Source organism: Excalfactoria chinensis, chromosome 4 (assembly GCF_039878825.1).
Source record: "Excalfactoria chinensis isolate bCotChi1 chromosome 4, bCotChi1.hap2, whole genome shotgun sequence".
Classification (NCBI taxonomy): Eukaryota; Metazoa; Chordata; class Aves; order Galliformes; family Phasianidae; genus Excalfactoria; species Excalfactoria chinensis.
In genome coordinates, this window is record NC_092828.1 from 54,682,915 (window position 1) to 54,708,087 (window position 25,173).

The 25,173-nt window shown below is 38.5% G+C and overlaps 2 protein-coding genes across 6 annotated transcripts in view; one reads left to right on the forward strand and one right to left on the reverse strand.

Annotated features, from left to right (window-relative positions):
- Positions 1-21,984, forward strand: part of CDKL2 (cyclin dependent kinase like 2) — a 30,443-nt gene extending 8,459 nt beyond the window's left edge. Inside the window, exons 8-12 of one of the 4 annotated variants that reach the window (XM_072334371.1) lie at positions 428-702; positions 1,672-1,762; positions 2,455-2,566; positions 2,684-2,790; positions 3,379-3,747. In XM_072334371.1, the coding sequence (XP_072190472.1) occupies positions 428-702; positions 1,672-1,762; positions 2,455-2,566; positions 2,684-2,790; positions 3,379-3,657 (864 nt within the window). In that variant the 3' untranslated portion in view covers positions 3,658-3,747. Of the gene's footprint in view, positions 1-427; positions 703-1,671; positions 1,763-2,454; positions 2,567-2,683; positions 2,791-3,378; positions 3,748-3,790; positions 4,066-5,356; positions 5,532-21,228 lie in introns of those variants that run through there. The other 3 variants (XM_072334368.1, XM_072334369.1, XM_072334367.1) reach the window with 3 other exon arrangements.
- SCLT1 (sodium channel and clathrin linker 1) lies at positions 4,253-25,172 on the reverse strand. Of its 2 annotated transcripts, XM_072334366.1 has the most exons (22): positions 24,912-25,172; positions 24,325-24,386; positions 23,921-23,973; positions 23,439-23,508; positions 23,232-23,287; positions 22,719-22,851; positions 21,824-21,946; positions 19,468-19,533; positions 18,959-19,026; positions 17,835-17,925; positions 17,551-17,642; positions 17,211-17,388; positions 14,326-14,424; positions 12,588-12,659; positions 11,483-11,557; positions 10,832-10,977; positions 9,002-9,194; positions 7,466-7,662; positions 6,896-6,974; positions 5,749-5,844; positions 5,076-5,173; positions 4,253-4,977 (listed from the first exon to the last, which is right to left on the reverse strand). In XM_072334366.1, the coding sequence occupies exons 1-21, from the start codon at positions 24,919-24,921 to the stop codon at positions 5,111-5,113; spliced, it is 2,022 nt and encodes a 673-aa protein (XP_072190467.1). In that variant the 5' UTR covers positions 24,922-25,172; the 3' UTR covers positions 4,253-4,977; positions 5,076-5,110. The 2 variants fall into 2 exon arrangements, with proteins under 2 accessions (XP_072190467.1, XP_072190466.1); XM_072334365.1 differs by lacking the exons at positions 17,551-17,642; positions 17,835-17,925 and having other exon boundaries at positions 24,912-25,171.
- Position 25,173: the final 1 nt, after the last annotated feature.

Below are 25,173 nucleotides of genomic sequence, written 5' to 3' on the forward strand. Positions count from 1 at the left end.
TGAATCAGCAAAACATGGTTCTGTGCAGCTGCTTACCCGTGTTAGAGTTTTGTCTCCAAAACTGCATATTTTGCTTTCAACCAGATGTGAAGGACTGGAGGCTTCAGAGTTGCACTGAGGTGACACTGGGCTTGGTTCCTATTTCTTTAGAAGTGACACATGATATGGCTGTTCTTCCTCCATCGCTTCCAGCTCCAAGTTCAGGGTGACTTATTTACAGAGAGTGCTGGATCCCTGACAAGTTTCCTCTTTTCATCTTTAATGGAAGACAGGTTTTCTATCACACTACTTAAACCAACTCCATCTCCATCAGATCCTTACAGAGTTGTGCAGGCTTAGGCTTTTGAATTGTTTCCTCCATGTACAGCTCTAAGTTATTTTTTGAATGTAACTCTAAGAGAAACATGATGCTCATCTTCCCAAACAGGATTTCAACACTGACTCAAAGAGCAGAAATGTGAAGATGTTCAAGGTGAAGTGTTCTAAACCTGATGGAGAGAAAGCAGAGCGAACTTCCAACCTGAGCTCCCTCTATGACAGTGCAATCAACCCATTCAAAATATGCTCTCAAACCAACCTGAAAGATTCCAGTAGCAACTTGGACTACATCAAGAATGCAGGCATTGTTATTCCTCCCATTAACCAGAATGTTTCTCCCACCGTGTCTGTGATGGTGCCTGTGCCTGGGAACTGTAACTACAGGTACTTGGACAGAGCTAGAAAAACATGTTACTTTTGATCTTGTTGCTGAGAAACAATAATGTGCTGAGGGAACTGCAGGGTGGTGATGTGGATTTGGGGCAGGATGCAGTGAGGAGCAGCTTTTGGGTGAAGGATGGTATGTACATGGGTTTGAAAGCTTGGTTTCACCTCAAGCAGCTCTAAGGGTCCATGCAGAGAGTCTATGTGTTTCTGCATTTGGCAAAGCCCTATGGGACAACAGCAATCTGCCAACAGCTGCAATGCAGGTGTTTCTTCAACTTGTGGCTTATCCTTTGGACAAAAATTCTGTGTTAGCTGTGCCTGCAGTGCTATTGTAGAATCACCAAGGTTGCAAAAGACCTTCAATATCATCCAGTCCAAACATCCACCTACCCCAATATTTCTCCACTAAAGTGCATCCTGTAATCCAACATTTAAACATTTCTTGAACACCTCCAGGGATGGTGGCTCAACCACCTTCCTTGGCAGCCTGTTCCAGCACCTGACCACTTTTTCAGAGGAGAATTTTTTCCTGACATCCACCCCTGGTGCAGCTTGAAGACATTCCCCTATTGCTAGTTACACAGGAGAAGAGGCTGATCCCCACCTCGCCACAACCTCCTTTCAGACAGTTGTAGAGAGCAATAAGATCTCCCCTGAGCCTTCTCTTCTCTAGACTAACAATTCCAGTTTGTTCTGCTGCTCCTCAAGAGACTTCTCCAGACTCCTCACCACCTCCATTGCCCTTCTCTGAACATGCTCCAGGGCCTGGGATGTCTTTCTTGTAGTGAGAGGCCTCAAAACTCAAGGTGCAGCCTCACCAGTGCTGAGTACAGGGGGACAATCACTTCCCTGCTCCTTCTTGTAGCTAGGAAGCTAGCTAGGAAGAAGATCCCTGTGGGCCTTCTAATGACTGTTTCTGGGTGTCTGATGCTTGTTTGTATTTATAATTGCCATTTGTAATTACAGAGTTGATGAAAGGAGTAAGAATTACTTGAAACCATTTTTAAAGCAAATGAAGCATTCTCCAGCAGGCCATTACAGTGTAAGCTTGACTTCGGTAAGTTTTATGCCCTTCCCCCTTGACTAAGCAAAAAATGAATTATTAAATCTGTGCTTTATTGTCAGTAATCTCTTTTGCTGCAGTCTTCACCATAACTCCTAACTGGAAAAAGTATTTTCTTCAGCCTTTTTTTTTTTTTTTTTTCCTAGTTATCCCTTATCCTTTGTTACTATTTTCCTATATGAAACATTTTATGTTGAAAGACAAAGATTTTACATGAAGGGAGCAAGGTTACTTGTGAGACATGGAGTATATCCACCACGTCTTGCCTGTCCAGGAAATGGACCATTTGTGCTGCACTGTTGAAGCAAGGTTTAGGATTTTGATTTAACATTGTTGGGGTCTCCTTTTGTCACATCATAAATACATATAAAGTTGATAATGAAAACAAGTGAAATACAAAGTTCCCCACTGCATGCATTATCTAGAAAATAGTTTTTTCCAAGTCAGAGCAATATTTGACTTTTTACAGAGAACTAATCTGAGCCGTTCTCCTGTTGTATTTTGTCTCTTTGAAAGCAGTTTCATTTAGATGATTAGCGTTGCTTTTTTAGTTGTACTTATTGTTTGTTTGTTCTGCTGTGTTTGTTCAGTTGTATGTAATGTGTGAACTATTTAAGCAGAATGGATTTCTTTAACTATATGATTTAGTCTTGAAAATAGCTTTGTTTTTTCTCTGTCTACGTGAGGTCTCTAATGAAAAGAACATCCTTCAGGCCAACAAGAAAAAATGGGAATTCTCTAAGACAGATGTGCATTTGCCAGAACTAAATCATCTCCCTGAACTGAAAGGAGTGGAAGGTATGAGCTTTAATGTCCTCTAAATTAAACCTGGATGCTAAGTGGCAGGAAGCAGTGTGCACTGCAGCAGTCAGATCTTGCTTCTTTAACCTTACATGCATTGGTTGCATTTTGCAGGATGGCATCCCAGATATCTCAAAAAGGAACATAAAACTGTTTCAGAGTCCCGGGTCCCCTCCCTTGCTGCTATTGACCTTCATAACACAAGTCTGGCCTCGCAGCAGGTAACAAAGCAATAAAATAGTTTGTGCTGTTTAGTGTCTCTTTGGTTCAGTACTCTGAACCGCATGACCTACAATATTTTTGCTTGGCTCTTAACAGAAGCAAAACTTGCCTTTGTTTCTCAAGCTGTTTGAGTAGACAAAAATTAGAAGACAGGGTTGAAATGATTCTTGTGAAGGCCCATGAGACCGTACATATTAGGAAATGAAATGTTTGGGATGGAGATCTCTGGGGTGATCTTACTGACAGTGGGCAAGATGATCCTTTATTCCTCACTTGGACAAAGAACTTCCCTGATACCCAACCTAAATCTTTCCTTTCTCAAAACTATTTCCCTTTTCCTGCCATTATCTACCCTTGTAAAGAGTTGACTCCCCTCCTGTTTATAGGCTTTATAGGCTCCCTTTAGGTACTGGAAGGCTGCAATGAGGTCACCCCGCAGACTTCTCTTTTCCATGTTGAACAGGCCCAGCTTCCTCAGCTTGTCTTTTTAGGGGAGGTGCTCCATTTTTGTCATTTTGATCATTTTTGTAGCCCTCCTCTGGGCCCACTCTAACAGCTCCCTGTCTTTCTTGTACTGGGGGCCCCAGATCTGGATGCAGTACTTCAGATGGGGCCTACCTCAGGAAGGACAATCACCTCCCTGTCCCCCTGGCCACCCTACTTCTGATGGAGCCCAGGATTCTATTTGCTTTCTGAGCTGCAAGAGCACACTGCTGCCTCATGTGAAATTTTTCACCCACCAGGACCCCCAGGTCCTTCTCTGCAGGGCCATTCTCAAGGATTGCTGCTCCCAGTCTGTGTATATGCCTGCAATTCCTCCAGCTCAAGTGCAAAACCTTGCTCTTTGTTATGTTGAACCTCATTAGATTCACCCAGGCCCATCTTTTGAGACTGCTGAGCTCCCTCTGAATGGCATCCCTTTCTTACCTTATGTCAATCGCACCATTCAGCTTGGTGTCATCAGCAAACTTGCTGAGGGTGTATTTAATTCCATCATAGATGTCATCGATAAAGATGTTCAAGAGCGCCGGTCCCATGACAGTGGGACAGTGGGACAGGGGCAGTGCTCATTACTGGCCGCCGCATGGATATAGAATCATTAGAATCTGCAGCTTTTCACCTTCTCTGACACCAGACCTAGGACCTCTCTCTTTTAATAGTTTCTTTTAAATTTTTCTTCTTTCTCTGAAAGATGTCAAGTAATGCAATTCTTGCTTGAATTTCCTATAAAATGGCACAGCTTAGGTATATATTATTATATTAGTATGAGAGGGCCAACGTGTAGGATAACTGTTTTATAGAAATCTACTAAGGATGATATATTTCCCTTGCATGTGTGGGACTTGAATGTCGGGTAAGCATTATCTATCAACTGAATTAAGAGTCCTAAAACAAAATTATATTTTTCATATTTAAAAGAAATGACAAGAAGGTAACTTTAGTCAAAAACATGTCAAGATTAGTTACACATACAAAATGTTTATTATATAAGATGAAATAGAAAAACCAGAATTCAGCTATAATTTTAGATTACTTTGTATGAAGTTTCTTCTCTATCAAGAATTCTCACATACTGGCATTTGTAGAATTCCAAAACTCATAAAAGCTGGATGACCAGCTATGTGCAATTTGAAGTAACTGAGAACTGAAGTTCCAAGTGACAAAGCAAGGAACAATTGTAGAACAGTAATGGGAAGAGGGGAGGAGCAGAACTGAAGAAAGGTGAGGGTCCTTAAAAACTAGCTGTAAGAACAGCTGTAGCAACACTTCAACTGTTGCCCAGAGATGTAGCAAACTGAACCAAACTCTTAAAAATGGAAGGTTGTAGAGGCATTTCCCAGTTGCAGCACATATCATAAAAACTATTTGACATTCATGATGTCATTTATTACTGTCTTACTATAATTCGTGTAAGACCTAGAAATTATTCCCAAGTTACTGTGCTACAAAATGAAAAGAAATATCAGCTGTATGTGAACAAAGTTGTTTCAGAATTTCAGTGGAACGGACTCTATTCCCTGTAAACGATTTTGTCACAGTTGGACATAATAAAGAATACTTGCTAAGACTAACACTGATAACACACCACGGCACTGTTTCAGATTGTTTCATCTGCTACACCAAAGGACTTGAATTCTATCGGTTTGCATTCTTCTTGGACAGTATCTTCAGCCAGCCTTTGTTACCTGAGTGAAACACAAAATATACATATGAAGTTTTACAAACCTTGCTATGCATTTGATTTTAATGCTCCAGTTCAAAGCTTCTCCGTCTATTTTCTTACCTCCAATGCGGTGTGGATACTGTTAATACATCAACTTAAATATTTTCTAGTTCCTTCAGAGAAGTAGCCTTTTTCTTCCATGTAGTTAATGTGCTGAGCTGTAATTTAAAACAAGCAGATCGTTTCTTATTTTTTTTCTCCTAAGATCTAAAAAACTGTACAGCTTCAATACAGAAAATGTCATGAAGAAGAGGGAAAAGCTGAGATAAGTGGAAGTTTGGGGTAAATAGCAGAATTTACAATGAGTTCTGCAGGCAATTAATTCTTGCATCTTATTTCAGATCCCCAAGATTTCCAGGTGATAACAGAGTAGACTGCAGGAATACTTTGAAGACATTTTCAGAGAATACGCACATTTTAAAACTGCAAACATTATTCTGTATTTGTAATATATTTTTAATTGAATTACTATTATTAATAAACTAAGTCCTCTTTGAGCTGAGGACTGGTAATTTTAATAGTTCTCTGTTTTCATAATTGTCTTTCATATCAATATGCTGCCCAAGCTACAATGTACAGTAATGCAGCACTGAGTAAGTCATCTGTCAATATGAGAACCCTACTTCAGCCTCAGTTTTGCTTCTGCCTCAGGAATAAAACAAAGAGTACTTTTCTAATATTCAATGGGATTTTTCTACGCACTTTGATAACATTTTTTCTTAAGGTTTTGTACCTTTTGTGATGCTGTAGCTGCCCTCTGTTCTGCCTGGCTTAGTCGCGTTTGAAGCCTATTGATATGTTTTTGATATTCCATCATTAATTTTTCATCCTGTGTAAATGAAGTATCTTGTTACAAATATAAAGTTCTCTTTTGTGGATCCATCCATAGCATGGCAAAAAGCTGAAAGCAAGAGGACCTTTAGAAGCAGAGCTGTTTACCACCTACAGTAAGACTGAAAGCACAGTGCTGACACTTTATAAAGAATTTCTAGCTCAAATATGAATCGTATGACTTCTCCAGTCACAGTCATCTTCAGTGGAAGTTTCACCTTCCTGAAGTAAGATCCATAAAGGATGATATTTTTATGCAGATAATTTAACTTATATACTATTACACTACTAATCTTTTAGCTATATTCAAAGGAGAGAAAAGTATACCGGATACAAATGATCTGATCTTGTTACAGATAGCTTCTCTTCATCAAACACTACATAAAAAGTTTTTACCATTCTTTAATGTTATTTTCAGAAGCCTGTTCTCACATCATCCTGGTTTTTCTCCTGCAAATAATACAGTATAGCAGTACAAAAAGCAACACAAGGATCTGTCCTAGACAGGATTGGATATCATCCCTGATTTATGAGGCAGTCTGGAAGGATAGCTGTTTTCTGAAGTAACCATTAATTACTGAAAAATACATTTTCCAAAACAACAATGCTCTTAACTTTAACAGACATTGCTTTTATCTATATAGATATGTACACATGCAGTGTAAACTCTGTGTATGCTGAAAAACTTGATTTCTACATATATACATAACACAGCACCTCCTTTTTAGAGGTATGCATGTGTCTGAAGGCATGTTTTTGCAAACACTCCCTAAACTGCCTAAAATAGCCCGATTAGTAACCACATAAGACGAACTCTCAACTCACTTTTCTAATAGTTTGACAGTAAACTTAATGTCTTTTTGCTATTTGAATATGACGGTCATCTGAAAGCAGTTGTGTTTTCATGCTATGTCTACTCCTCTGTCAAAAATCCTTCTTTATAAAGTTTTTTTTTTTTAAACCAGAAACATATCTTAATGGGCTTCTGTTAACATCCTAGTGCATCTACATCAGCTTCTAACTGAAAGCAATTGTCCCGTCACTCTTACCTCTATTACTTTATCGTTTGCCTTTTCCAGCTGAGCAATAAGCTCCTGATTACGAAGTTTTTGTTGACTCAGATCACTCCTATTAATAAGGAAAAGGAAAAGAAAATATTTAATCTAAAAGTTAAATCTAAAAAAATAAAAACAACCCCACAACTTTTAACCATGTGCTTCTACAAGCATTGCTTCCAACTTATAAGGGCTGGAGACTTCTTTCATGCTTACTTTGATAAAGACTGTTCTGAATAAAGATTGGAGTTGTCATAATACAAAGCTATGTTTTGCTAAACTGCAAGAAAAAAAAATGGGAAGAAGTTATTCAAATTTCCTTTTTGTTATTACAGAATTCACACAGGTTAACAAGATGCAAAATTTTAATGTCAGTTATTAGCTGCTAGCTTCACTAGGAGTCAGGTCAGAGTTCTAAAGAGAACACTGTTTCTTCTGTTTGCTAGAGGTACATCATCTATTCTATGGTCGGGTCTCCTTTCCTTTCTACCATGGATATATCCCTGTACTAAACGGTAACTGCTACTGTAACAGCAGCCAGAACAACAACAAAGTAACCCTTACTTTATCTTATTGATCCTAGCTTCCGTAGTTTCAGTAAGAACTTTTGTTTCCTCTTTCCATCTCTTTGTTGCTTTTTGCTGAGCTACCAACAGATGTCTAAGTTCAGCAGTAGACTTTCGACTGATGTCTTCCATTTCCTTCAGACGAACTTCATATCCCTGTTCTTTCACAGCATGCTCATGCTCCATAGTGCTTACCTACATAAAAAAAATACCAATAGGATACAATCAAGTTGTTTTTTTTAAAACACTTGAACTAAATATTTGTTAGGACTTTCTTAATTGCATCTTAAATCCTTTGTGCATCAGAGGAAAATGGAGGCAAGCAACAAATCTTATCAGTGACTAATTGTATCCTGTCTGATTAAGGGCATGCAAGTTCTGGTATGTGCTTTTTAACTGCTATCTATTTGTTAAGCTTGAATGGAGGGTTCTAGAGTTGGAACAAGATTTCTTGTTTCACATGACTTATTTTGATGTATAAAGAGTTAACTGGATGAGGTGCTTCTCATTCATAGTAAAACTGTTTCTGAAATCTGTGTTGCTATATGTATTTAGAAAGCACATAAAGGATAAAAGCTATTATTCCTTTCAGGAGGCAAAGGTGCCTGAATCTACTACAGTTCACTATTATTACATTATAGCCCCTGCAGCCTGTTCAGGTGCATTTAATGGAACCCTTCAAAAAGAAGATCCATCTTCCAACTAAATACCTTCCTTTGCAACTATTCACACTGAAAAAAAATTCTTTGTCCAGAAAATAAAGAACTAGGCTTTGACAACCACGGTACTGTATTATTTGTTAGCTACACATGCTCTGATAATGCGGTATATATGTAAGTAGAGGAATGCTGTACTGAAAGTTGTACAGGGATTCCTAATACTGACAGTAGATAAATGAAAATCTAGAACTAAAGTTAAATCAGTTGAAGAAAATTGTTTACTATTTGGACTATTCATCCTACAAAATAAGAATATTTGAGATCTTATCAAGCATAATTAGAAGAGACTGAGCTACTAAATAAATCTTGAGGACACATGATATTAAAACAAGATTATGTATAAAGGAAAAAGAGCAAGCATCACTGAAACTCTCAACCCCAATTTAAACTTCCAAATATTTGGAATATTCTTAGAAATGCTGCCTTATCGAGCAAACATCAACCCTAAATTATAAACAGCATATAAACCTGTAGCAGAAATGTTAACACACAGCTTGAAACAGTGACTGAACATCTGGTGGAAGGCAGGGCCAACCCAGGGGAGCTCAGGTGTATGCACTGTACCTGAGTGCCCTGAAGTGGTAGAGCCAGGATCCTTCCCAAACTTCATTTAAGGGCTGGCAGTGGAGGTAAGGGTATCTTGCTGGATATCCCTACCTTCCTGAGGCCTTTCAAGGGTAAGCACAGTTTTTCCTTTGTTTCTGTGTCTGTGTCTGCTGCATTTGAGCATATCATCACTTGCTGTAGCCTAGGACTTTGCTACCCTGCTATCATTGCTGTACTTTCCATTGCAATATAGTGTTACAAAACCATACCTTTATTTTGGCTTTTTGCTGTGCCTCTGTGGCCAGTTTTTTCAAGCTTTCAATTTCTTTTTGCAATTGTTCATTCTCTTGCTGAAGCTTTAACCTTTGTTCACCAATAGAGCCACTCTTTTCTCTTTCTGAATCCAGAATACTTTGCAAGGTAGAGATATTTTTCTGGTAATTACATTTCTCTTCCTCAAAGCTGAAAGAGAATTTATGACTTTAAAGAAGATTTAAGTCAATTTTACATTTTCCTACTGTCATTTTGCTGAAGCTCTGATGGTTTGGAGATAGGGAAGACTGTATCTGTAGACAGCAAAAAAAAATCTTAGTAGATCAATTAGTCTAATATGATATTGCCTTGTGATTGTTTTCTTTAATGGTAATAGATGCAAACTGAAAACAGAGGAAGTAAGTTTTTCATATGGTTGTATTTCAGGCATAGAACTCATTGCCACACTTTGTTGCAGATGAGAAGATTTTACAGAGATTCAAAGTAATCCATGTAACAGTAAAAGCAATAATTAAAAAAAAAATAAACACATGATGCCACCTCTGGATGTTTTTAAAGCAGTGTATCACTACTGGAATGCTGGAAGAACATGACAATGATGCATCACTGTCAGCTTGCTCCAGCATTCAGTTTTTCCATAGATTACTTTTTTGGACAGTACTGGAGAAGATATATATGTAGGCTGCTCTAAAAGTACTGTGCCCTGTTCATTTCCATGGATACAACAATAGATACAAAGAGAACACTAACATAGTTTGATAGTGTTCTGTAGCTAAAAATATGCTTGATTTTTCAACATCGGCACCACCCTTAGCTGTGTATTCTTGACAGCTATGAACAAGTGTCTGCATGCCATGCTTATAGAAGTCTATACCTGTGAAGGTGACCCATTCTTGTTATTGCTGTTGCTGAAATGCCTCACTGTGCTCACATCCACTGTTTGGGCTCCATAAATATTCAGCGTGTGTTAATGAGTGTCAAGGGGTGTCATTTTTTCCCACATGGAGGAATTCAGTAACACTTATGCTTAATCTACATTTCCACATCAGATGCCATGTTGCCAGACTGCCCCTCTGCTGCCATCTACAGCGTGGCAACGACATGTAGGAAAATACTGGTGGAAAGGTTCAGCCTCTACTGCCAACAGACACCACTGACTTCATGGGTCTACACAGTGAAATATGAGGCATTACTTTTGGAGCAGCCCTCATATATTTGGGACAGATCTTTGGTGTGACTCAATACACATGTTCCCCTGCTGCTTCTGCAGGACTATGCACAAGTCAGTGAAGTACTTTAACAAGCCTAAGGAATCCATAAAGAAACCCAACATTCTATCCATCTCAGTAAAATAGCAATGTGAAAGAGCAGCTTTTCATTTGAAAAACAATTCCAGATTCATAAATGATTGTTCTGTACAAAATATAGGGTTTACAATTTGAATACATAAATGGCATAAGCTGCTAAAAAAACCCTAGCCTTTTCATTCTGAAAACAACCTGATCTAAAGATGTGTATCTCATTGTACTTTCTATCATTATATTACTGAAACTGTAATAACATCTACTATCTCTGAGCACAGACCTGAAGTTCAGTATGCCATGTGAACATGGAGTGTTATGTGTATACTAGGAGATACCGCACTGTAGGTGACTTTACAGAGTAAAGATTTCTGCCTGCGTATTTCAGAGAGTAACCTCTCCTACAAACAGTATTTAGACATGGCAAGATTTCAAACCATGTAATTAATGCAGTTCTCATTTTCATTCTGTGGCCAGCTGTCCCCCTTAAATACTTCTATAAGTGATTTATAGTTCACTACTTACTTCATTTCCAGCAGCTTCAGTTTATGCTGTGTTGTCTGCAGACTCAGCTGAAGGTCACATTTTGTAGTCTCTGCAAGTAGATATTTCTGATGCAGTTGTTCTAGTTTTCTATTGTCAGATTCATGTCCTCCGTAGTCTCTGCAAATCTTAAGAATACGATTTCTTGCCAGATCATCTTTACCTTTCACTACTTGCTGACACAGCAGTAATGGTTAAAGAGGCTACTCCTCACTGTGTCGTTATTTCCAGGGATTTAAAACAAAACTGACTATCATTGAATTTAGGTGTTTCTTCTAAAAAGGCATTCCAAGATCTTGCATTCATTTAGTTTTCAGCATAACGTGCTTAAGCTTAAGTTGGAACACATACCAATGTGCTTTTAGATCAGTCAAACGCCTCTTTTTACACTTCTCAAAGAATGCCCTTTTCAGTTTATTATTATAAGTTTAATTTTCCGGCTTAAAACTTAAAATACTGACATGCATGTTTAATGGTACAAAAATCAACTCAGCAAATAAGGAAATCAAAGATCACAGCATAATCCTTCATTCTAGTGTTAGGAAAAAACATAGGTGGTGGGAAAAATAAAAAGACATTTTCATACTGAGGATAGATGTTAAACATGATGTAGAAAGCACACAGTTGCCTTACCTTTTCAAGTTCTTCTTCCACTGCTCGCTTTTCTCTAATGGCTCGTTCTATTTGACCTTGCTTTTCACCACATTCCTATTTCAAACAGTCATTTAAATAAACCTCTCATTCGTATTTTATATGTATAAATAACTCATGATAAAAATTCCACACATTACATTACCATCTACTGTTGCTGCTTGTTGTTCCCTATGCAAACAAAGCCGTACAAGAGAGATGTGAAGATGCTCTATGTACCAGTTTCCTCGCTACCAGTACAGAAGTACTAAGCTCCAGATCCAGAGCTACAGTAGTATATATTGGACCTATATGAGGTCCTATGGTAGATCCTACTGGACCTAAACAGGTACAGTAAAATCTAGCTCCTTTCCCTGGCAGCACAAGAGACCCAGGATAGGATCTAGCTCACTGTTTATATATTTGCAGAGAAGGAAAAACAGAATCAGTTCTATTCCATATGCCTGCGTATTTGCCCTCATTTCTTTGCCTTAGCTTTACGGCAAATCCAGATGGGTAGAAGAGATCAGAATTATGTTTTGTAGGAAAGTTGCTATTCACATAATTGTATTTTTTAAGTGTGACTGAAACACCAGGGCTACACAGTATCAGTGCCTATTAGTACACCATATATGCACACAAACTGTTAGATTGCTGGGGCTTAAATGAAAGTTTCTTGCGCAGTTACAAACATTTCACCTGGCCATAATAAAAATCTATACACAACTCTTTCCAGACAACACCATAAAAAAAGCAATTTTACTAAAACCTCTCAAATGGGCCAAGATAAAAGTATCTCAAGCCACCATTATTGACCCAAGTATGCACGTAAAAACATTTTGAAACTATTAAAGAACTAAGTTCTGATTACTTATTTACAACTAATCATTAGTAACTTCCATTCAATAATAAAAAGAAACACTAGTCTAGAAGGAAGTGTATCAAAAGGGCTGACCTCTTTGTCTAAAACTAAGAGCCTCCTCTTCACCAAACTGCTAATAATATTTTACTTGATTTACTTTTATATTCAATTAAATATTGAACTTGATAAACAAATAAGTCTCAGATGTTCTGATAGCGCAAATATTCTCAAAAGTCAAATTCATACCATATGAAGAGCTAAAAGTTCTTCTGTTAACTGAGAGATCTGCACGTTGTACTGTTTCTTCGCAGAGTCTACCTGTGATCAAAAACAAAGCAAAACTAAATAATAAATATTGCCAACTGTTTTCCCATGCTGTTTTTACATCATATTAAAATCACAGAATCATTTAGATTGGAAAAGACCTTTAAGATCATCAGTCACAGCCATCCACCTGACACTACAAGTCCACCACTAAACAGTGTCCATAAGCACCACATCCATACATCTCTCAAATACTTCCAGGAACGGCGGCTCTGCCTCCTCCCTGGGCAGCCTGTTCCAATGATTAACTACTATCTCCATGAAGAGCTACTTCCTGATACACAATCTAAACCTTTCCAATACACCTTGAGGTTATTACCTCAAATACACTTTGTATGTATGTGGTGCTTGTATATAAAAACAGGAGACTATAATAATTGACAAATGGTACTACACGAATGTTAAAGGAATCTTTATTATCCATATTATTTTAACTGAGAGTATTTAGGAAAAAAAAAAAAAAAAGCAGAAAAAACATTGCAACAAGGTCTTACAAGAACGAACAGAGACTGCCAGAAAGCTGCTGTCTGCTAGGAGCGAGCTATCTGAAACTTGTGTAACTGATCATATATAAAAAGAAACATTTGTTACTCTTAGAGAAACATGACAGTGCTTAAAATGTTACTTTTTATGCTTTTGAAATATTCTCTTTCGCTGGGATTACATGAAATAAGTAATCCACACAATTCTAAATGTAGGGTTTTTTTTTGGATAATCACTAAGTGCAAGGAACAAATGATCTTCATCCTCATTTTAAAGGCTTCAAGAATGTATAAAATAATTAAAATCCTTATTTAATAGGAATCCTCTCATAACAGGCTTGTATTACAATGAAGGAAGTGAAAGGAGGCAAAATCAATTACACCACTGAAAAATTACAAGCCAGGTAACTGATTTACAGTGTTTTCTACTTGCAGCAAAAGACACTGCCAACACATGTATATGAGAAGACTCTTACTTCCTCTGGAGTTTGCCTTAAAATAAAGCAAGTCCATCTAACACGTGGATAACTTAAGAATCTCCAGGGAAATAAGATTAGCTGTACTGTAACTGCAGACGGGACATTACAGAGAGCAAATTCATTTGTGAATAGTCTTATCAAAGAGCTCCTAATTTTCAGCCACTAGTGAGAAGAGTGAACATTACAAAAAACATGTAACTATAAAATGTTGTAGTTTCTGCTCTTTTTAAATGTGCTGTGATACTGTTTGTTTTTTTTTTTATAATTAGCTGTACTTCATGGAAGAGTCTTATCTGTCTAAATTGAGGCATATTTTGAAGCACTGAGATGACAAAAATCTGATTTAACAACTCAGCAATTCTTATCCCCTGAATGTATACAAAAAGTATTAGTAAGTTCTAAGATAGAGGCCACATGCTACTGAGCAGAATTTCTTAAGTGCCACATCTTCACCTTCTTTATACCAGTAACTGCACAGATAGCAATACTTCTGGTTCAGGAGTTAAGAGTGTGGGTTGGAAGAGTACCTATCTAGATAATAAGGCCAAAGAGCACAACACTGTCAGTATTATATGCCCTTACTACTTACATTATCAAATGACTTAAAAGAAAACTGCTGATGTGACCATGTATAATACAGAATGATTTAATTTTTAACTTTAAGTTCATAGTTGGTTCTTTCTAAACATCATAACTTACTGCCTTTCTAATTCTTGCAGCAGTATCTTCTGTGAGCTGAAATATCTCATCTTTCATCTTTCTGATCTCCTCTTCCTTTTGTTTCTTCTTAAACAGTGCCTAAAAAAAATTAAAATTATATATATATATATAACTGCTAATCCTTCAGTTGTGACAGCATATCTAGCAGTGAGAAATGAAACCACACATAAGCAGTGTTCAAAAGAACTTTCTGCCTTGCACTTTACAGCAGCTGACACCCAACAAGAAAGGAAGAACAGAAATGACTCAAAGATCTCTGTTGAGAATTAGAGTGCATGTGTAGAAGCACACACTTTCTTACATAGAGCCGAGCACTTTTTTTTTTTATGGTCAATAGACTAAATCAGTTACCTCCCAGAAAACTAACTACAGCTAAAGATTCATAAGCAGCCAAGGACTGCATATGTAAACTCTTTCACAGTGGATAACAGTGAACCAAACAGCTCTTTTGCATGAAAAGATGGTGGGAATTACAGAAGTGCAGCAAGAAACCCTGCCAAGGGAGGATGAAGGAAAAGCACTGCTGTTAAATAGGAGGTGCAGGTCTGGAAAGATTAAAGGAAGTAATAGAGAGCTCTTGGTGGAAGAGATGAAAAGTCCTTGGTGGCACACACAGAACAGATGTCACGTAGATGGATAAAAGAAGAAAAACATAAAAAAGGTCACTAATAGATGATATGATTTCAGTCTGTAGAAGGTAACTCACTCCAGTCACGACATGATGTTTCATGTGTCACATTCTCTGTTACTGCTCCCATTCAGCTCGTGCTTTGTTTCTCAAAGTACTCTTAGAATTCTTCTTATCTCATTTTGTAAGCTTAGCTTAGGTGCTTTACAATATTAACATGAAAAAAGAAGCGTTACTGTGACAACCTGTTAGTCCCTTACATTATCTCTTAGAGACCAGAGAGGCCACAGTTTAGTAAACTAATTGCGTATATATTAGGCTTTGTTTTTTTTTATTCATTCATAAAATACCCAGTCCGCAAAACAAAGGATGCTTTAGCCAGAGCAATAAATTGTCTGATTTTTAAACTGTGGAAAAAAGAATTACCTTGGATTCATCTTGGGAAATTAGGGCTTTAGGGAGATGCTTGTAAGGGTAAAACTATCTTACTAGGAAAAAGGACCTAACAAGTTCAAAGGTGGCCAGCAAGAGCTGGAGGACATAAAACAACTTCTAATCCCCATTTTGAACAGAGCCTTATATATGAAGGGAGTTGTTGGTGAAGATAAGGATATAAAGCAAATGAGATGCAGAAGTCCAAGAACAAATCTGGAAAGGAAGTAGTAGCATGCCAGAAAGATGCCAGAGAGTATCGTGAATACTATAACTGTATATGCAGAATGTCTGTAATAGAAAAGAATCCTCTTTTGTGTAACAAGAATTATCACACAGGTTACATGGCAGTGCATGAACCCCAAAGTTTTGTCAAGATTTTGATCCCTTCCAGAAACAGGTCAGAAAGTAGCAGGAACTCTTTCAAGTTTCAGACCCTCCTTCCAGACAGGGCCTTCTCCTTTGTCAGAGAAATGAAATCAGCATGAGCAAAAAAGACTGCAAACTCTTGTATTCCAAAGGGATTAAGTTATTTTAGCTTATAAGGATATTCCTCATGTTTGAAAAGCAACTTCAGGCTAAAAGGGAATGTTTGTCTCCTTAACTGCTCAACTGTTCAACATGCTAGCTTGAGCAGAATAAATTCTGAGGTTCCTTATTTGTTCCCACAGGCGTTAAATTCTCTAGAGTTAATTTACTGATGGATAAAGACTGTTGGACACACTGAAGCTCTGTCCTGCTAGCAAACAGAATTCATCAGATAGCTGGAAAACAGATTACAGCTGAAGCTTAACACAAAAACACAGAGGTGTCCATATTAGACACAAGTTTACCAGTCCCTGTCTCCTCTAGGGGCAAACAGCAGATACTTTGGAAAAGTGAACAACTGGGAAAAAAGGGAAGCTTTATTTTTTTGTGTGTGTGAGTCAATAGATACTTTCAAACCTGCTGAATTAGACCCTACCTTCAGGAAGTCTTGTTGGATTCTTCTATTTTGATTTTGATATTTTTGCATCTACACTTTTGGCATAAACATTATCCCCTAACAGTTTAATCAGATACTCTTTAAAACCATATGAGTTACTGTCTTTCCTCTGTCTCTTGTTGACACCTGCACTTTTCTAGTTGTCCTGTCTTATATGAAATGTGCCTATCAAAACTTCATGTTAAAGTTCACTTGTAAAAGGTTACGGTTTTGTTTGTTTTTTTTTTAAAGTCTCATCACAAACACTTTATTACTTCTACTGAATACCACTGAGGACCACGTTAATGTATTCATAAGACCATTGTATTACCGTAAAACAGTAAGTTCAGCAGCTCATACAGCATATTTGAATTTCATCTGCTATCTAACATACACTCTCAAACCCTCTGGAGGATTTTCTTCTGACTGTAGATTTGCTGACTTATTACACTATCACTTTTCCACAGTTCCTTAGAATAACGAAGAGTTGAACACAATGCTCACTCTCCTGGACCTGTCTTACCATTGAAAAGTCCTTCTAGTTTAAGCTTCCCTTTCCTAACCATTACTAAGTTATAAATTCATAATAGGGCCTTCCTTTTTATTCTGACAGCACAATTTGCTTTTAAACATTCAATAAGATGCTATATGATAAAACTAAGTGATGTATGGTCAAATTGTAACTTCGCTCTCTTCTGCATTACTCATTTTAGTACAACAGTCAAAAGAAATTCAGTTTCATACGTGTGTATACCTCTACCAATACACAAGTGGGCACTTTGTAACTCCAGGTGATGTAAGTTTCCTAATATCTAAGAAATGCCTTCACCTGTGACTTACCTGACTTTTTTGTAGGTTAGCTTCTTCTAACAGCTGTACACAGTCTTGGACTTTTGTAACTGCCTCATACTTTTCCCTTTCCAATTTAGCACACCTTGTCTGAAGCATTCTGATTTGCTCCTCCAGGGCTGTTCTTTCAGTTCTCAACTCTTCAGCATCTTGGACAGTAACATGTAATCTAAAACAAATGAATAATTTTACATAATTAACAATACGAAGCTTGATTAAAGCACTTCTTTCAAACTAAGCTCATAGACACTAAGTTGCCAAAACTGTGTTCCTGTTTGTTTGGCTTTTTTAATACATATCCCATTAGTAACATCCAACAATACGTCTTTACCTTGTTTCTAATTGTTTTATACTAGACTGCATTTGTTGCAAGAGTTTGTCAGATGCTGCTTCTCTTTGCTGGGCAGATACCACATCTTCTTCCTAGAAGGAATATACATGTTTTCCAGGCAACATCTGAGTTTCATTTATAAAAACAAAGATATATAAAATAAACTAAATTTAATTAAGTATATAATAAATTAGAGAACAACTTGAGATTAAATTAATATCAGCAATTAGATAACTGTCTAGTCATTCAGTTGCAACAGAAAATTACCCCTTTCTCTAAAATACCTTTCTCTCCAATTGGCCTTGAAGCGTCTTTGTCAATCTGATCATTTCATCAACCTTAGCACTTGCTGTCCACCTATCTATTTTAGCTTGCCTATATAAAGAAAACAGACTGTGAATTACACTTGGATTATTACAGGGGAAAATCAGAGTCTTACAACTTTGTTGAAATGGCTGTGAAGGGCAGTCAGATTTCATATAACTTCTTGGATACAGTGCAAGAGGTTTTCCTCTTATTATGTGGAACAGTGAGACAACACTCCTGCTCCTCTGTCTTGGGAACAGAAAGAAATATACTGCCCTCCACCAGGGGTGTAACCCAATTATCCAGGCTTTGGATTAGGATAAGTTTAAAGACCAATGAGTACACGATACCATTAAAAAACAGCAAACAAACTAATGCAAACTGGAGCACAACCAAGTCATGAAGGAAACCAGCTTTTAAAAATCAACTTCAAGGAAAATTCCTTACAACAATGAAAAATACTATTTAACAGCATAAAAAGCAAGAGTATATTACACCTATGTGAAAACATCGCTCAACATAAACATAATGCATATGAATACAAGACTTGATCTGTTTCGGTATCCCATTTGTCTGTAAAAATTTCAACGCTACCTTGTGCAAGAGGTGTTCAAAAATGCAGGGACATGGTGCTCTCTTCTAAAGACAGCAGCACACACAAGCAGCTTCCATGTGATGTCAGAGTTGGAAAATACTTCATTTTCAAATACCCAGAATACCACCTTAATCTTCATCATGGTTCCTTATTCCTATCACACCTTCCTTCCCCAAGATACACTTAGCTAAGGCAACTGAGGTTACAAACAATTCCCCCTCAGAAATACATCTGTACAAACTGCACTCCAACAAAAACCCTTGTTTTGCTGTGGCACTGAACACTTTGTTCCTTTTAAATCAAATATATAGTGCTACCTATCTCAGGGACTAGAAATAACTAGAGATATTGTACCTTACCACTACTGATGCACGTTTATAGCAAACCATTAAGAAGCCATTACCTGAAACCATTTCAACTATCACCATCAAAGCTTCCAAGACGAAACAGGCTTATGATAGAAACTTAAGGTAGGAAAGCCTATAGAAAATATTGCCTGGTTTATACCTCAGTTGTTTCTGTAGCTGCTCTAGTTCCACGTTCTGCTCTGCTACAGTTTGCAGAAACTGATTGCTCTGTAAGACAAGGAGAGATTTGTAGAATATCAAACATTCACTCATATTAAACATCAGGAGATTTTTCTGCAGATCTCCACAGCTTATTTCAGTTTCCATTACCTTAAATACGTTAACATGAGGGAAGCACTGTCACCTCTTTACTAGATTTCATTTCCAGAACATTTCTAAGTATGCTGAAAAACTCAAACCTCAACACAGGCAGGGAACACAGTTCTTTTAACCCTGATAAAACACCTGACTAGTTCATCTTGCTCTTCCCACTTTTCATTATTCAGTTTTTTGGTTCAAGAAAGGACACCTTTATTCCACGACATCTTTACGTGACATGACATGACGTGAGATGTGCTGGAAGGATATTTTTCTTTTCATTTGTACCTTAATGCTCCAGTAGGATTTATAAGAAAAAAATCACTAGGTCATTGCTTAGGTTTTACTTACCAATTCTGTTTTCTCATTGGCTGCATGCAGTTGTGAAGTTAGCTGGTGAAAGTTAGCCAGTTGATCCTAAAAAAAGAATTCAACTTCTTAGAATCATTACCAACGAAGGACATTTAATTATCACAGCCATGGTCAACTGAAAGCATTTGCAAAAAACTAATGAGTGATGCAGGAGATCCAACAAGCTTTTTAAAGTTTTAATCAGATTACTTCTAGCTTTTGGCCTGGTCATCTGGTAAATTACATTTACTAATGCAAAACGTGTCTGAATTTTATTTAGTTACAAATTCACAAAACCCAGTCAATTAATACCAGAACATGAAAGTTGTGCCTCTACGGAGCCATACAGATGGTGGTGGTACTGTAAGTGTATTTGCTAACATGGTAGCAGAAATGCATCCACTAAGAATAACATGAGTCTGCCTGCATGAAGAGGCTTTATTTGCTCTTTGCCTTATAGGACATCTACCGTCCGTACAGAAAACTGCAATTCTAGCCCTGTCTTCCCAGGGAAACTCGAATAACACAAAATAGTCATCAGCAGCATACTAAGCATCTTCAGAGCATAGCCAAGAGTTAAGTCCCTGAGCTGGAATATACACTAATTGTGTTGTGTTGTACCACAGTTTCATGGTCAAATGCACGCAGGTAACCTTTTCCAACAACTAACCCCACTGCAGAGGTTGGGCAGAATAAAAAAGGATCTCAGCTCATCTTCGCTTTCTGGTAGATTGCGATTCTACTCAGTCTACCTCTGATAGCTATTTCCTGCTCCTCTGTTAAAAGCAAAATGTAAAATAATGCTCTTTCAGCTGAAAAGTCTACAGCAGACAAGAAGTGCTATTAAGAATAGAAGGCTGTTCAATCTCATTCTTGAGAAAACTGCATTAAAATTCACTAAGAATTTAGTCATCCAAAGCGGACTCTTACAGCCCCTTACATCTTCAGCAGCTACGACTTAACCAGTGAGCAACCGTGAAAAAATCCAACAGCAGTAACAGAAATAAGAAATTGGAGCAACAAAGAAACTCCTCATGACTACATCCTCATAACTGTTACTTGCAATAACCACAACACCTGAGAGAACACAGCAGCTGTAGAAAGGAACGTATTGCTTAGATGGGCTAAAAAAAATATATCAGTAACAAATTCCTGCTACACAAGTGAGAGATAATTGCACCCACAAGTCAACGTACTTGAAAATGGAACACAACTTTTATAGATCTTTGAATATAGCTGTAGTGAGCTACATGTACCCATCAACTTTGAGTTCTTTGAATACCAAGCACTCTTTAATAGCTCAGAGCAAAACAGTTTCTTACAGTCTAACCTATCATTTCTGAAAGAAAATTTCCTGAAGCCTAACCAGTTAGCTTAGCAAGCTGACACACTAACAAATAGCTTAAAGATGTTCCCAAGGAGCAGCTGGAGAAATGGGATGCTAAACACTAACATGAGACTATTAGCAACCTTGATTTTTCAGCTGCTTATTCAGCTTCTTTATTGAATGACAAAAGGTAAGTGAAACTACTTATATTTGAATTGAACAATAGTAAGATGATTATTTGTATTTGTCTAAGATGATTATTTATATTTGTCTATCTTGTATAATTCTCTATGTGCACCAAAACTCACGCAGTGCACTTCCTAACATTTTACTGTCTGTATAGTTGAAAGAAACTTTCCAATCCCAACTGTGTATTTAACTGTTGAATCACTGACTATATCTGACCACCCAACTTTTGTTAACAACTATTACAGAAAACAATCAACAAAGGGACCAGAGGAGGGCCACGAAGATGATCAGAGGGCTGGAGAACCTCTCCCATGAAGATGGACTGAAGGAGCTGGACTTGTTCAGACTGGAGAAGAGAAGGCTGCGGGGAGACATCATTATGGCCTTTCAGTATTTAAAGTGACCTTATAAGCAGGAGGAAATCAACTTTTTACATGGGTAAATAAGTAACAGGAAAAGGGGAAATGGTTTTAAACTCAAGGAGGGAAGATTTAGATGAGAATGTCAAGGGGAAGTTCTTTACAGAGAGAGTGGTGATGTGCTGGCACAGGCTGCTCAGGGAGGCTGTGGATGCTCCTGGAGGTGTTCAAGGCCAGGTTGGATGGGGCCCTGGGCAGCCTGGTCTAGTACTTGATCCAGTGGTTGGCAACCCTGCCTGTGGCAGAGGGTTGGAACATAATGATCCTTGATGTCCATTCCAACCCAATCCATCCTATGACTTTATGTTGATTCTATAATACCGGTAGAAGCACTGCACTTCAGTCTGGCTACATACAGATGCAGAATCTCTACATTATATGAACACATTCCAAAATTAACAAAACTGTAAATGAAAGTTACTTGCTGTTTCAGTCTTTCAGCCATGTGAATCTGTGTTTGAGTCATGTGTTCCTGGTACTGCTGCTGGAGTTGATCAAGCTCCTGTGATACCGTCTGCCAGAGCTCTATTGCTTGTTCTTTTTCCTAAACAGTTCAAGAATAAAAGTCTCTAAGCTATTTACAGAACATTTCTATTGAAATGCATTTTTGGTATTCTTCTCTGCACACATCACAGCTGCACAAAACAGGCACAAAAAAACCCCAGATGTTTACAACTTCACATTCCATCTAGACAAGAACTGCAAGTTTGGCACTATTTAATAGCTCTTACCAGAAGTAAAACTCCACTCAACTTCCGAAGCTGTCAAACTCTTGTAGTTATTTACTTTAGGAATACAGCACATAAAATACTCAAATACCAAAATTCAGGAGTCCATTTAACCTCACCTTAGTCCACTGCAAATGAACTGAAACATCTTTGTAATACACCCAGGCCATTTTGCTGACCTATTCAGACGTAACTGTTATTTTCTATATTCCACATATACTTGCCCCTTGTTTCATGTTATGCGTTAATTAAAAAATGAAAGCCAGCCTACCACAATAACTTCAACCCAACAAAACATTTGCTTCATGTCCTAGACAGAAATTCAACAAGGTAAAAATCAGAGGCACAAATTAACATAAAAACTTCCTACGTGTATGAAACTAGAGAGGGACTTCCTTCAGGTTTTGAAGTTGAAAATATAAGTACGGGTGTGCTTGAGGTTTCCTTTAGATCCACACCATCAGGAAGGCCTCAAAATGCTGTCAGGAACTGTTATAAACAAATTCTGAACCAAGAAATAAACTGTCCTTCCCTAATCTGCCAAGGGGCAGAAGAAAAAGAAAAGTACAAGTGTTTCATCTCACACACTTGGTTTGTCAGCTGTAGTTGCTCCTGAAGGTTTCTCAGTATTTCTTCATCTGCAGGAATAGCAGTTCCCAGAGGCACGAAAGGAAGAGCATCCAGCTGCATCTCAAGAGCCTCTTTCAACTCTGCATGCAGCCTGAAATGCAAAGGACTAAGTTCAGCAAAGTATTTATTTAATGCAATGTTTTTAAACTAACTGAGGTACCGTGCCTTTGATTTGTATGTACCATACATCCCTGGCTCACGTTTAAATCTATTGAGCAAGATATGTTCTACAAAAAGGGTTATAAACAGTTTAATACCAAGTTCTTTTGCAGAGATATGGCTAAGCCTCCTGAATTTGGTGCTGTAATCTATATTAAACACCTAGAGTAACAATTAAGCACAAGTATGAAATCTTCAACTATTATGCAGATTCGAACATTTCCAAGCCTTAGGAAAAAGAGTTTAAGGTTTAAAAGACAGAAAAAAACCCCACACGAAAAACAGCAGCGGTAGTTCAGTGCACTTATTTACCTTTTGTTTTCCACGGTGACTTGTTCAAACTTCTGTCTCATTTCACTCATCTGCACCTAATAAAAAAACAGCTACGTGGCAAACAGCGGCAACTTACTGTTTCAATAAGCAATACTGAAAACATTGACAAGGTTAGTTCAGCACGATGCCATCGATGACATTAAGACTTTGTTTTGCAAGAAAAGTCACAGGATGCCAGAAACACACCTGATAAATCTGCAGCTGCTCCCTCATTTCTTCCAAGCACTTTTCATACTCTACGCTTTTTGTTATCAAGCTGAAACATGGAAAAACATGCTTAGAATCCATCTGTAAATGCTGAAATGTTATTCTGACAATTAACCAGCTTTACAGAATTCATGATCTGGAGAACAGAACAAAACCATCACTGCTCTTTCTTTCCAAGCCCAACATTCACCACCACCAAGCGAACAACTTTCATCACTACCTTTACAGTATGATCATTAAGCTTTCTAGATGAGCTTTAATACATTTATATTTCATACACAATCACAATCCAGGAAGATTAGAAAGTGGGCTTTCTTACTGCTTTCAGTACAACAGCACAGTAACCTACAGGGTGATGTAAAAAGTTAAACAAACAAACACAGTCCTGCTCATACACTTATTTGTTTTCAAGTAATAAAATCTCCCTTTGCAGCAGTATCCCCACTCAATTGGGATGTTACCTTTGGTCCATCATCCTGGATCTGGATACGCCATCACCTCCAGCGATGTTTTTCTGTAACCGATTATTTTGTATGTTAGTACCAGTACGTGACTGCATGTGGGTTGTTTTTTTTTATACTAATGTATGCAAAACAAAGCTGTTTATTCTGTCAATGTGGAAAAGAATACACAGACAGCCCAGTAATGGTTTTCAGGTTGGTATTGCAGTCCTTGAACATTGGCCAGATTTGAAAGAAATTTTCATTACTTATTTTTCCTGGAGATGTCTATCAGACAGTTTGGTGAGGGGCTTGGAGCCAGGCAAGAGCACACCGAAACACAGAGATTTCACACAGAGATGTACACAAAGATGCATACCTCAAATGTTATTTTTTATCTGACTTTCACTCCTCAGTTCACATACCTCAGCAGCGCTACACAAAACATCATCTGCTTCGTCCTGCTCAAATACATCTAGCTTCTGATCTGAAAAATACAGGTTAGAGGATCATGCAGTGCGAACTGTGAGCTTGGTGAAGTTGGCCGGCACTCAGAAAGATGCAAGTTTGCCCTGAGCTCCACTTAAGAGTGACGTGACTACAAAGCAAGCAGCGACACACAAGAGTAAGGTAACGATACAGTCAGTAAACGCACGCTCACTCAGAGGGCAGTGAGGCAGCGGCACGGCTGCCCATAGAAGCTGCGCTGCCCCATCCCTGGAGGCGCTCCATGCCAGGCGGGATGAGGCCCTGTGCAGCTGAGCTGGGGGGCAGCCCTGCCCACGGCACGGTGTAGGGGCTGGCTGGGCTTTCAGTTCCAACCCAAGCCATTCCGCGATTCCACGGCAACGCACCAACTCCCTGCTTACTATGCGCACTATAAGGAATGGTTTTCCTTTGCCTTCAAAGACGCACTCGGTTTAAGCCGCGGTTAAAGCTGTCCCCCCCCCACAAGGGCCGGGCACAGCCCCGAGGCCGCCCGCCCAGCCTTCACCCAGCTCTCCCCCGCTACCGAGCTCCATGGCCGCGTCGTCACGCCAAAGCTTCGCCGCCCTCCCGCTCCGCCAAAGACATCCCCGGTGGGCGAGGGCTGCTACGGGGAGGGCAAAGGGTAACCACTCCTCTGCCCACCCCTCCTTCCGCCCGAAACAAAGCGACGGGCACTGCGGGCCGGTAACCGCAGCCCGCTTTTCTCGCCCCCACCGCCACGCGACCGGGAAACGGTCGGCAGCGGCTCCTCCCCCAGCGAGCGGCCGAGCGCAGCGCACAACACA